Source organism: Lepisma saccharinum, chromosome 4, assembly GCF_977018435.1.
Source record: "Lepisma saccharinum chromosome 4, izLepSacc3.1, whole genome shotgun sequence".
In the NCBI taxonomy this organism is placed as follows: Eukaryota; Metazoa; Arthropoda; class Insecta; order Zygentoma; family Lepismatidae; genus Lepisma; species Lepisma saccharinum.
The window spans coordinates 84,209,417-84,223,164 of NC_139232.1; the positions used below are offsets into that span (position 1 = coordinate 84,209,417).

The 13,748-nt window shown below is 34.9% G+C and overlaps 1 protein-coding gene across 1 annotated transcript in view; it reads left to right on the plus strand.

The window, feature by feature from the left end:
- LOC145986995 (fasciclin-3-like) overlaps positions 1–13,748 on the plus strand; it is a 72,506-nt gene that overhangs the window by 11,991 nt on the left and 46,767 nt on the right. The window contains exon 6 of the mRNA XM_083121458.1: positions 556–669. Coding sequence (XP_082977584.1) covers positions 556–669 — 114 coding nt within the window. The remainder of the gene's footprint in view (positions 1–555; positions 670–13,748) is intronic.

Here is a 13,748-nt window from a genome sequence, read left to right on the forward strand (position 1 = left end):
TTCTTACTCAGTGACAGAATAGTGATGCTAAATAATAAATAATACAAATACAAAGTTTTGATCTTAATCAACAGATTAACTATCACACCATTTAAGTTACTGATCAATGGTTTCTCAGTGGAAGTTGTCCAGTTAAAATACACAAAAAAGTATAATACAAGAAACACAAAAGATAATGTCAATTACACATGATTAAAATAAAACACTCTTAGCATGACACTGCACTAATAAAATGTAGGAAGAAGTATACATATGGTAGTAAAGTACTATGCTCTCTATTACCCCTATTCATACTTCAAATTGCCGGCCCTCGTGGCAGAGTGGTTAGCAGATCAGGGGTCTCAGGTTCGAATCCCGGCTTGAGCATGGATCTTTGTGAGTGTCTATTCATCAATTTCATCCCCATCTTCGCAAATTAACCGAAAGTGGCACAAAAAGCGAAGTAAAATAAAGCAAATCAATCAATCAATCATACTTCAAATCAAAATCAACACCATGCACAATTAATTTCAGATTTTCTCTTTTGTTTGACATAATCCAATTTTCTCATTACAGTTATAGAACTGGAAACCGGGGCAATCATAGGAATCGTGCTAGCTATCCTTGTGGTATTCCTTCTCATATTCTTGCTAATATTTGCAAGAGCAACTGGAAGATGGTGTTTTGCTGGTAAGTTGAAGAAATATTTTTGTTCAGTATTCTGTCATTTCCTGTGTACTTATGCTTTTGTTTCTATTAAGAGTTTACGAATCCAAATCGTGAACAGCAAAAAATATTTCTCTAGGATTTTAAATAATATGAAAATATTGTGTCCTGTATACTAATTGAACTCTCCTTAATTAAGGATGAATTTTCAGTTAAAGTTAGCACTTATAGGCTGACACCTTTATACATATATCTAGCAGCAGCTAGACAGTGGCAAATAACACACTTGTGTTACTACATAATGCATCACCTATTTGGTGCTTGCATTATTAACATGTTACTTTTTTGCGCTTGCACTAGTAATGTGCTAATGTACTTTTGTTACCTAAATAAATTCCAAATTGGAGGGTTTATTTGCCAGGATAAAACATGCTTGTTGTATTGTTTTTAATTTGAGCATTAAATGAAAGATGCAGTATTATACATATATAATACATGTAAGAGAATTACTAACTTTTTTGCAAGGTATATGATTAAAAGATATCAGTGAAATAACAACTTTCCATGTAGGTGATATCGGGTGTTACCAAAATTAATAGAACAATTATGGAAAAGGTTAGTAATTCACTCACATGCATTTATTTGAGCATTAAATTTGTACTACAGAGAAAAGATGTGACTCTTGTGTAAACAGTTAAATGTCCTGATTGTGTGACAAGATAACAGTGGCAGTAACCCATTAATTTTGGAAGCAAAGTAACTGTAATGTATTTACTTCTTTGAGTAACTTGCCCATCTCTGAATCTAGATATGAGCCAAGTACGTAGTATCAAGTTGTGTGCAAAAGTGCTACTTGGCGCATTCCCATCTGTGAATACTGGGGATATATACAACTCTTTGTACAGCAAGTTACACACAGACAATGTCCATAGAATTCATATTTACTTCATGGTTGCCTTAAAGTTTCTCCTGTTGCTAGCAATTAATCTGCAGAAACAGATTTACTACTGTGTATACTGTTGCTTCCCAGTGGAACATAATGAACAAACATATTATTTGATCTCAAGTTCTGATCTTTGAAGAATTGTGCATTAACTTCTTCAGTGATTAATCTGTGAGGAGGTGCTTGTCATGAACAAATAAAGTGAAATAATAAGCTGAGATAATATTTGCTCTTTTCGTGTGATGTTTCTGTGATTTTTGGAGATGAAATAAAGTATAGATTGGTTGTGTACTTCAATTGAAGATGTATTGAAGAAGATACTGGTAGTGAAACATTCTAAATGCATATTTATGCATTTCTTAATCCAATATCTATACTGATACAGTATCATATCCCAAGAATTTTGATTCACCTATATAATTTCATTACATAAAATCTGATATCACATCCAGTGGAACATAGATTGATTGAGTAAATATGTACACAACAGTGAAAGCTGCACAAATATTAACCTGAATGTTCTGTGATAAATTCTATGACACTCCTCAAAATTAAATGTACATCTTTTTATTCCTAGTGAAGCCATAGCAACTCTCTAACAGAATAGTAATGCAAACATGTTTCCACTCTGAAATTTTCTTCTGATACATGAAATTAATAATGTCTTGCAATGTTTTGAAAATTGTTCAATGAAGTGTATGGAGGAGCAATGAATGATCTACTTGTGTGCCAGCCTCAATTGGCTGTTATATTTAATATGAATTTGCTTGAAAGAAAAACTCATTCATCTACTCGTTCGGTGATCAACTCATGCTGTGAGAATTTACGGAAAAATATGAAGGTATGGCTTACCATGTTATTTGGAAATAGCTCTATGGATCCCGTGAGTGTATGAGGTTATGATGAATATAAGCAGGATTTAACTGTGTGTAGTAGTGAATACAAGCTTGCATTAGAGGTGTTGGAACTTTTTAAAATGAATGTCAGTGGTGGAAACTAACACATACTGTGCCAGCTACAATGTAATCTAATTGAATCAGGATATTCTCTGGAATGATTAACACACTTCCATTTTTTTTAATGTAATCTCAGGACATGGGCAAACAATTTGAGATTTTTACTGAAGTTTTTCATGCTTGTAAATAAGCTACCGGACAAAAAATTAGTCACCCCCTGGAGACATCACTCTAATACCGAGTAACACCACCTCTTGCCCTGATAACAGCCTTGATTCGACAAGGTAAGGAATCCACAAGGTTCTGCAGATATTCCACATCCAGTTGACACTACTCGCTGATCAGAAGATCACGTAAGTCCTCCAAATTGCCGGGATGCTGATTTCGGCGTTTCACCCGCTGTTTCAAATAGTCCCACAAATGTTCCTTGGGGTTAAGATCAGGTGATTTAGCGGGCCAGGCAAGGTCTGAGAGGGTGCCTGAGTGTTCATCAAACCACCCACATACACGTGCTGCCCTTTGAACATGGCAGTTGTCATCTTGATAAATAAGGGTGTCCACAACGTGCTCATCATGAAGATGTTGACTGAAGGGAAGCACCTGATCACCGAGAATGTTCAAATAAACATACTGGTTCATGTTCCTGGTCACCTGAATGAGTGGGCCCAATGCATAGTAAGAAAAACACCTCCAAAACATCTCAGAACCACCCCCTGCCTGAACTACACCTTCCACACACTGCGGATGAAATGCCTCATTTGACCGTCGGTGCAGTCGACGCCTTGCATCATTTGAAAAGAGGCAAAATCGCGATTCATCAGACCACATTACACGCTTCCAGTCTGCCACTGTCCAAGTTCGGTGTTGTCTGGCCCAAGTCAGACATGCAATTTTATATGTCGCTGTGATCAAAGGCATCTTTCGAGGTAACAGACTCCATATGTCCATGGCATGAAGTTCTCGTCGCAATGTTCACTCGAAAATTGGTTGGGATGGGCCTTCATTCACTGACTGCAACAATTCCTGTCTGCTTTGAAACCGATTGTCATTCACAAGACATGACACTCGTCTCCGGTCCCTCTGGGCTAGGATCTTTTTCCGACCACAGTTCTCACGCCGTGTTTCATTGCCACCAGTGGTACACCATTCCTTGTACACACGTTGGACAGTTCGCGTCGATACACCAACAAATCTGGCAACTTCACTCACTGTGTGACCATGGGCACGCCCAAACATGATAGCCCATTTTTGCCCCTCCAAGACATCACTGGCTTTGCCCATCTTGACACACTATTCCCGTACTGGACAGCGTCTTCCACAATCAACATTACTGCTAGTCACACAGAACTGATCCAGACATAATGCATCTTGCCACTCCTCTGCAATGCCATCTGTAGGGGCATCAGGAAACCACCCTGCTTTTGCAGGGGTATATAGTGTTAACATATATTATTGAAAATTTGCAAGAGTGCCTTTCACCACTTGAAAGAAATTGCCTTTTAATCTAACTATGAATAGCATGAGAACTACATCTGATTTCATGTATTAGAAATTGCTTTGTTTATGTAACATGAAAACCACATGCTACAATTTATACAACACCAAGTTGCCTGTCCTTATATATCACCACCATATTTAGGCATATAAAAATTAGAACATTGTATTTATCTGATGAGTCCTCCTCCATGGCTGTGCGGTCTAAGGCACTGTGCTTTGGGCTCCGACTGCGAGATGGCATGGGTTCGAGTCTGCCTGGGTTCAGCCTCTGCATTTAGGGCCAGTGGCAACCCACCATTGTGAACAAAATTGGGAGCTACGAGTGATAAAATGTTTAAATGATGGGGGAAAAACAAGGATGAGTCTGTGAAATTCCTCGTTATGCCGGAAGTGGCTTACGCTGCCCAGAAGATGAAAGAGTTTGCATTGGAAGGAACGTGACCCACGTCTGCATCTGAGGTCATTCAGCCGTTTGGGTGGCATGGCAATTCAGCTCCACTTTTGTTATTACCAAGGCATCTATAGTTTTTAACAGTCATGTAATTTTATGCTTTTAATCCAATCCTAGATTGTTTTTTAACATGACAAAGTATTTTATGTGCTGATAACGGTAACCTGAAGAAGAGCACAGCTCCGCGAAATGTCGTATGCAAGACTTTTTAACGATACTCACTCATGTAAGTGTTTATACATATATATTATTTTAAATATAAATAGTGAGTAAACTCACAAACTCAATATTTGTGAGTGAGTAGCGTAACCCAGACTCGAAAATCTCCTATAATGGCTCAGGGTTTGATGTGCTGACCCCACGTTACCCCATTACCAGTTGAAGATCTTCACATCTCTAGGTAGGATTGTGGGAGGGAGACTGGCAGTCAGGAGATTGGCCTAGGCCCTTCAAGAGCTGTCGAGCCACGGGTTATTTATTATTTGAAATTTAATCACCAATACCTGCCGATACTTTTCCGGAGTTCACAAAAATTATGTGTGCATGGAAAAACTGTGAGGAGGCAGAATAGAAGACTGAGGATAAACATCCTGGAAATTATGCAAAATTCATGATTTACATTATTTTTTGTAATACCATTGTGGATAGAAATGCATTTTGCAGTTAATTTATTATCTTACATGAAATTATAGTCTAAATATTTTAAAGCAAAACTCTGGTACCTTGATATGGTATAGTTCCAATAGAAAATGTGTAAAAATGTAACAGAAGTGTTAAAATTTATAAATATCTAAGCTACTTTAAATTGTTTCAATTTCAAAGTATCGGCATCGATATCAACTGGAATCTATAAAATTATTGGCACTGGTATTGGTATCGGGTAAAAATGGTATCTGCTCAACCATGATTATAACAGGTACTCACTTTGGCATGTTGTAAGCTTGTGATCCTATATATTTACCATCTTCATTTGTCAGATATAAAACCGTAAGAAAATTTGTCAAAACGCTAACACTTCTACATTTGATAACGATATAATTATGCATATGTGCAAAATTCTAGTTATGAGTCTTGAATATGGCTGAGACTATTTCACAGACTCATTATTGAGCCTTAAAGTCTTTTCTCACTCCTGTTTTCTAAATATTAGTATTTATAATTTCAAATGGCAATATGGAGTGTTGGTACTCAGTAAACATCAGGAATGTCCCCTTCTTATTTTTGTAACAAACATTCTATGTTTGGCCAGTATTTTTATGCATGCATCAGAAGCAAAACTACTTTAATGAGAAGTTCTGATTTTCTACTTCCTTTTTGACAAATTGTGTGACTAGTTTGTCTGCAGATAAACTAGACAGTCATCCTTTCATATTAAGGTATTTAAGCTATCTTCCTGAATTGAACTTCTATTGAATAGATCAAAATGCCTTTCAGTTGCCAAAACGTTTGTTGTATCTAACCAAAAGTGGCATTAACCCGGGATCGGTCATGCTCGCTGTAGTCACGTCGTCGGTCGCCGGTGAGCGCGGCTGATCCTTGCTTTCCAGGCATATTTCACCGTATTTTTTTTAAATTTATTTTTTGTACTTGTAATGATCTATTTATTATAATCCTTCTTATTCATTACATTTTTATTTCAAAATGTTTATTTGTTTTCAATCATCGTCAAAGCCAACAAGTCTCAGAGTTAACAAAAAGTGCATTTCCGCTGAGGTAGTTCCATCTGATCTCCAGAAATCTGATATGATATAAAATCATTGCAACACTTTTCGAATTTTCGTACGAAAACTCACTAGAAACAGGATAGACCTATTGACAAAATAATGCACATGTGTAAATAAAACAATATATAACGTAATCGGTTTCATGTGAACTGTGCGCTCACTCTGACAACATTATTTCCACAACAATGGTCTCTCTAATAATAATGCCATATACTTCCTCTAATAAAAATTTGATCAGGTCGTTTGTGAAACTTTAAAAGTCAGCTAGAGAGCACCACAGGTCAATATTTTAAATACTGTTAAAATGGCACTTCATTAAAATTTAAAGCGAGCACAGTGCTCAGCCGCGACCGATCACAGGTTAATGCAACATCAAATAAATTACATCAATCAGTCAGTCAAGTTGCCAAAGTGCTGAAAAATGAAATGTATACCTTCTTATATCAGTGTTCAATGGTCTTTTGGTCTTATTGTTTGTCGATAACACAAAGGGTAGATTTGAATTCATACTAAAAAATTATGAGAACTAAACACAACCAAATAGATTATTTTTCATGTATAATTGGAAAGTTTGTCACAAAATATGGAAATACATGTAACAATATATTGGAAAAGCAAGTTCTGTTTTTACTTACTTTCATGATAAAAAATGTAGTGCAGTTTGCAGATAAACCTTTTTTGCCTAAAGCAATATTATTGAATTATTAAACTTGAGTAACTGCAGCATGTATTCTTATTTGTAAATATGATGCATGAATTAAATTATAATTTAGTTATTTTATAAAATAGTGAAATTTTGTTACTGCTGTAGTGGTGATTTATTTATTTTTTATATGATTGCACAGGTATAATAGTGAGTAGTAAGAGTTCCATTATTTGGTGTTTTGTTACCTGTAGCTATTTATAATTCTTAGAAATATGGCACAATATTCAGGATCATTCTTCTGAAGCCAAACTTACATTCATTACAGCAAAAATTATACATAGTCCAAGAATAGTTATAGAAGTGACCTCAACCCTCAGTTATTAAAAAATACCTTCGGTTCCATGGAAAAATTTGAGGAGAAAAGCTGAAGAACTTTCACCAATCTGCCTTAATAGTAGGTTGGTGAAATTGTTTGTCTTTGGTGTTTCGTATGGTGTTGTCAAAAATAACTCTTTAGCTGGTTTGTTGTTTGCTTCTTCGTCTTGATAAAACCTGCAGATATTTCTGCATACCATGCCAACCTAGGGTTTTCATACATTTCAAGTCTCAAAAGAAAAACTAGGATACCAGATATTCTTTCAACAACCACCAATATTAGGGTCATCTTCCATTTTCTGTGTCAGAAAAAGCACATCTTTCAATTGTATAATATTGTGCCCATTTTTTTAGAAATATATATTTACTTCTCCGTATTTCGAATATTTCTACTATACAAGTATTTTCATGATGCAAGAAATCATACATAAGCAGAAAAGTTGTAAGTTTGCACATTCATTACATGGAAACCCTGATCATAGCTTCTTTTTTTTACAAATTATTCAACTCAAAAGTGTCATGCAACACTACAAGGATAAACAAAAATAATACTTAAGAAAGCATGTTTTTAAAGGCAGATTTTGTATTCTGTGTTTTAGTTCCATTTTGCTGTGCATGCCATATTGAAGCATGGATGTTTCATTACCTGTGTCTATTTGATTTTATTGATGTTGATTCAGGATATTATTGTAATGTTGCTGATGGTTTATTTACAGAAATAAATTACACCAAAATGAAAGAATTGAAACCCTACTTCTGTACTAAGTATTCTGGTTCATGCATTTTTTTTTCCTGAAGTTGGTGATGTTTCGTAATTCATAAAATTATGTGTCAAATTTAAATGTTTAGTCACCTCACCTGTGTCCATTTTATTTTAATTTCTCTCTTATTAGTTATTTTATGTTTATTGGTAATTTACATGCTTAACAATTATTTTGCAAAGACTTCAGTTAGATATAAAAGGTTTTGTTTCATTGTATTAAAAGCTATGGTTTTGTGGGGTGAAAAATTTTTGGGGTTTGATTGAGAACATGTGATTTCTCCACTACATAATTGTTTTTGATTTGTTATGTGAAGAACTACTATTTCTCGAACATGTCTGATATTTGCAATGCCGAAAACTTACCTTCGCTCATTTGTCTTTCTAAATAAAGGTATGCCATTTTAATGGTTCTTGATTTATCTACATTTGCTGATGGTAGCCAGTGGAATGTTTGTTGTATTTAAAATTGATGGGAAATGGTTATTATTCTGGAACACGTATTGGTGCATCAGATACTCTTGTTAAAGTATTGGTTAACCTGTCTGCACAAAATAGACTTTAGTGAACTTTTTTTTTATATTTAGACATGCACAGTCAATGGTCTTCATTGCTTCCAAGGTAACAGATCCTATTGCGGTGTCCCTGACAGGTACGAGTTCAGATGCCCAAGTATTTAAAATAGCCCCAGTTGCAATACATGCATTCTCCTACCTTTTGATGAACTTGAGAATGATATTTTACTACCTTTGAAAAGTAGAAATCTGAATCCAGATATGAATAACAATTGATTGTTGGCTTTGCACTTTTAATTTATTGAACAAGAATTCATTGAAAATTAATTTCATTAACATTACTTTATGTAATCAATTATTATATCCATTGACGAAAACATGGATTATTGTAATCCATATATCCGAAACAAAAACAATAAATTTATTTTTGTGAAATAAGAAGTAACACATCCCATTCATTAATATCGAGATAACAAATTCACACATGACACAGTATCCCTCTGAAATTGCTTGCATCTTTAATTATGTCCTCTGAGCCATGATGATATGACAGAATAAAGTAACAGAAGAACACACCACTGCATACAGAACTGTATGCAATCTGTTGGATATTGTAAATGAGGAAAAGGGCAAAACTAAAATGATAATATTACCTTTTTTTTTTTAATGGATCGAATGCATAGATTTTAAAAACTTTACAGATGATAATAGGCTCTGTGAGAGCTTAACACAGTTATTCTGATGGTTGAACTGTATAATAGATATATCATTTTGAAAATGATTGTATTACAATCAAACTTGTACAGTGTGTTGCATAGCATATAACTATTTCAACATTGGTAAACAAAAGAGGTTAAGAGTGTAAATGTGCATATGTGTGTGTGTTGTGGTAGGCATCTTACTAATAACCAAGGTGCTTCTGTACTAACATGTAGCAACTAAATTAATTCTCTGCATGTGTGATTCCTATTTCATTCTGTTAAGAAAAAAGTGAACATTTTGGTATTCCTAATTACTTAACAGTGGTATTGTGAGAAATATTTTTTTCTGAGTTTGTAATAAATGGCAAAAATACAGTAAGGAGTTGGTACATTTTTTTCTGAAAGTAATGCATTTTCTGAAGTATATATATATATATGATGTGACAAATTTACAAAGGTTAAAACAGTCGGTAGCCTCTACCTGGAATCCAGGATGCTAACTTGGTAGCGAAGCACTGGAAGTGGTCAACTTTCAATCTTGCCACTGAAGTTCCCAGGTTTGAATCCTGGCCTGGATTTGATTGTCCTTACATCAGACTCATCTAATCATTGCATGTCCACATCATTGTTAATATTCAAAATTGGCAGAAAGAGATGCTAAATAACATATATATGTCTATAACTGGAGTAAGTGAAAAGTTCTTGCATACAAGTGACTGGAAATGCATATTATCATTGACAGTCATGCTTTTAGAATGAACATTCAAAGAAATAAACAGAGCAAGATGAACATTATCAAGTATATATTTATTTACTTATTTTCTTAAAGCTTCAGATACAGTACTGAAATACTATTTTATGCTGGAACTGTTACAACAGGAAAACAAAAACAACAAAACAAAGTAATACAAGATGACAGAAATTTTAAAAAAATACAGGATGGAGCAGAAAATAAAATTAAAAGTTACATGTCCATTCTTAGTGATTGTCGGAAACTGTGTTCTGGCAAGAAAATGTCGATATTTGGAAGCAGGTTGTTATATAAAGGAAAAGCCTACTGAAAGAGACTGCTATAGAAGAGAGAGCCTTGTAGTTGTAGTGGAAATGTGAAAGAGTTTTACCTTGTATGTTGGCTGTGTGGTTACTCTTGGATTAAATTGATTGATTAGGAATTTGGTTCTAATTTTACCATTGATGATTTTATGAAAAAGAAATCATATCTGCTAGTTCACAATGTGTGTGTGGTGGTTGGATATTCAAAATAGACATAATACCTGTTTCATGGAGGTGTCTGAGCGAAGATATTCTATGGCGAGCAATGTCAAGGAAGAAGCTGAGGACAGAATCAATCCTGGAAAGATTCATTTTAGAAGCCATGGTCAAGATTGGGGAGCACTATTCAAGAATAGGGGAGATAAAGGATTTGAAAAATATGCTAATGGATAATTGGTTTTGGAAGAAAACGAGGAAAATGGTGTAAGGAAGAATGAATAATAACAATAAAAAAAGTTAAAAAGAAGGTCGTTAAGTGGAGTTTAATTTTAGAAGAGTGTACATGGAATGTTCATGTGGATACAAACATCTTACAGTTAAGATTTAATGCTTACACTAGTGTTTTGTTGACGATTTTTCTTGTTATTGTTGCGTTATACAGCACACATTCTTCTTTGTCCTAATTTCACATACATTTTCTTACAAATATAACTTCTTTTATGTGAATTTCAAGCCACATTTTTATTTTTTAAAGAAAAGCTTTGTGGACAGTGTTAAATCAATTGTTTATTGTTGTATAAAGACTGATTGACATTAATTTTGTGTAAATTTACATGCATTACAGACTTTGTGATATTAGTCACTAATTACCTCGTGGCATCATTATGTATGGCATCCATGATTATGGAGCTTATTTAATACAATAATGCACTTTCAGTTATTGAACATTTAGTTGTATTGTAAGTTATAAAAGTGAAGATAATTACTGTCCTGAAAGTACTACATAGAGATGGTAGTACATAGTCAATTTTATATCAGATAATGATGTACTGACTCTTCACGAACAACATAGTTGCTTGTAATACGTTTCTTCTTCATTATTATTTGGTTGCTTGTTAAAAAGCAATGGAGCTCTGAAATCATACAAGAATATCAGTGATATGCAGAAATACCAAATGGAAGACCACCATTTTTTCTCCACCAGTTCAAGTATTGTCTACATAGTCCATATATAAAATCCATATACAGTATGTCATCCTTGTTATACCAATCAGCATTCTGATTATTTTAGTATGTGGTTTCCAAAATTAACTTCAGTTTTACAATGGCTACATCTTCATTATTCATATCTGACCAACAGAACTGCAGAAAAATGGGACAAAATCGGCATGCAACTTGTGACTGAGATGAATACATATGGATAGTTTCTTTTTAGTTTTTTTTTTACACAAAGTAGCTCATAGTGAAATTTGTGCATTTGAATCTGCACCATTCGTCCCTTAGGTTTCAGTGAAAATAACCAGCTTTGGTAAGTTTCTACCAAGGAGGAAACATTGTAGGCTGAACTGCTAAAGCAATTCCAGGCCTACCTACACCAGTAATTTCTCTTTACAGAAAAGGGTGGTTTGGACCACCAAAATGTCAATCAGTCATCAGTGATCATCATCTGAATTCTTATAAGGATTTATCTCCAAGGTAGGTCATGTAGGGGCTTGCTTTGTTTGTCATCGTTTATGAGTTCGTAACACAGTTTGATCCTAAAAGTTTGTTCCTTTTTTTTCTCAAAAAATACATTCAAGCTGCACACTATTAAATACACATTATTTGTGCTTTCTCAATTCTTTCACTTAACCTCTGCAGCACACTTAACTAGGCTTTTCCATTCATAATTTCCAATTGCATCTCGAAATCTGTTCTCCAGCATGGTCCTGTGTTCTTCTTTACTCTACTGCTTCAGCAATATGGAAACAAAATTTCAACAAAACTGCATTTTTGATGTAATGTCATGAGACCACAGAAGCACAAAAAAAGTAGCTGTGACATTGTCTGTAGCATCATGTTTGGACACATTGAATGTGCTAGTGTTCAACACTTGGAGGCTTTATACACCAGTATCATTGTAGCTTATCAAGTAGACCTTGCTATGTAGAAAAAAAAATGTCTTGAAGTGCATAATACTTGGCTTTGTAAAATTTGAGTTTGTCAGTGTATGCGTTGGTAAACACTGAAAATTGGAGTTTATACTACACCTGTTGATTGCTGCTTTTTCCATATTGATAACTCCTACTGTATGAGCTTGGTGAAGAAACAAAAGTAGACATTGTCTTCTAGCAAGTAGATCCTGTATTGACAGTTTTCAAAGTTTATGTGTGTTATTTGTGTGTGTGTGAGTAAATGAGTGTTTGTGTATTAAGAATCCAACAATTTCCTTTCTTCGTAGATTGAATTTCACTGTTGAATAGTTATTAAACTGTTAAGCAAAATGGCAGAATACCTATTCAGTGGAAGTCACAGTATCATCGAGATACTGCTGCAACAGTTTTTGTTGCAACAGAGAGCCCTCTAGAGTTCATTAGAAAGATTAGATTATGGTGAAACTTGGTCTAGAGACTATTAAACCACCCAAGTGTCATGTAGCTTCAATTTTTCTTACGTCTCTTAGATACTGTATTCATATGAATATGAACCCATTGAATTTCCAAAGACCCTTGAATATGACATGAAACCATCTATGTGCTATTTCAATTAATTGAATTATTTGGGGGGGGGGATTATATTCCTGGAAGGTTCGAAGCAAACTCTGACAATATGTACGTATTCATATTAGAGTGCCACATCAAAGCTTTTTTGCTCGATCGTCTAATAGTTTGCACGGATGTCACTAGATGGCTTACAGAATTGACAGTATCTTCACTTGAGCGAATAACACTCAAACAGGCAAACAATCCATATACGCTTGAAACCCAGTAGTTCACGTGTAACCGTAATTTGTCTGTAGTAGTGGGCCTTCAAATATGAATCGTGAAGTGAAAGATGCAGTGAAATTGAAACTAAAGTGAACATAGTAATCATCTCCATGTGAAAATGTAATTTAGTCTATCTTACGAATACATAGAAATATATGAAAATGATTAGATGATTATGGGTTGAAACTACCAGCACAAATTTTACACATTTATTTGTACAATTATTGTCACATGAAATGATATTTGATATTCTATATATTCGAGCAAATCACGCTCGAGCATGGGGGATTCGATCAAGTTTCAGTGAGCAAAAGTGGTCCAATGCAGTACTATATTTTATATATAGAGAATGAATATAAATAGTAACTGACTACTACTACTAGTCGGTGGCTGCGGTGGCTCAGTCGGTAACAGGTCTGACTACCATGCTAAAGGTCTCTGGTTCGGTCCCCGGCCGGTTCAAATCCGGGAACTTTTCTAATGTTGGAAGCGGCCCCAGTGCCCACCCAGCGTCGAATGACATGGGTACCTGGGGGAAACCCTGGGGGGTAAAGGCTGATGCTGATCACATCACCC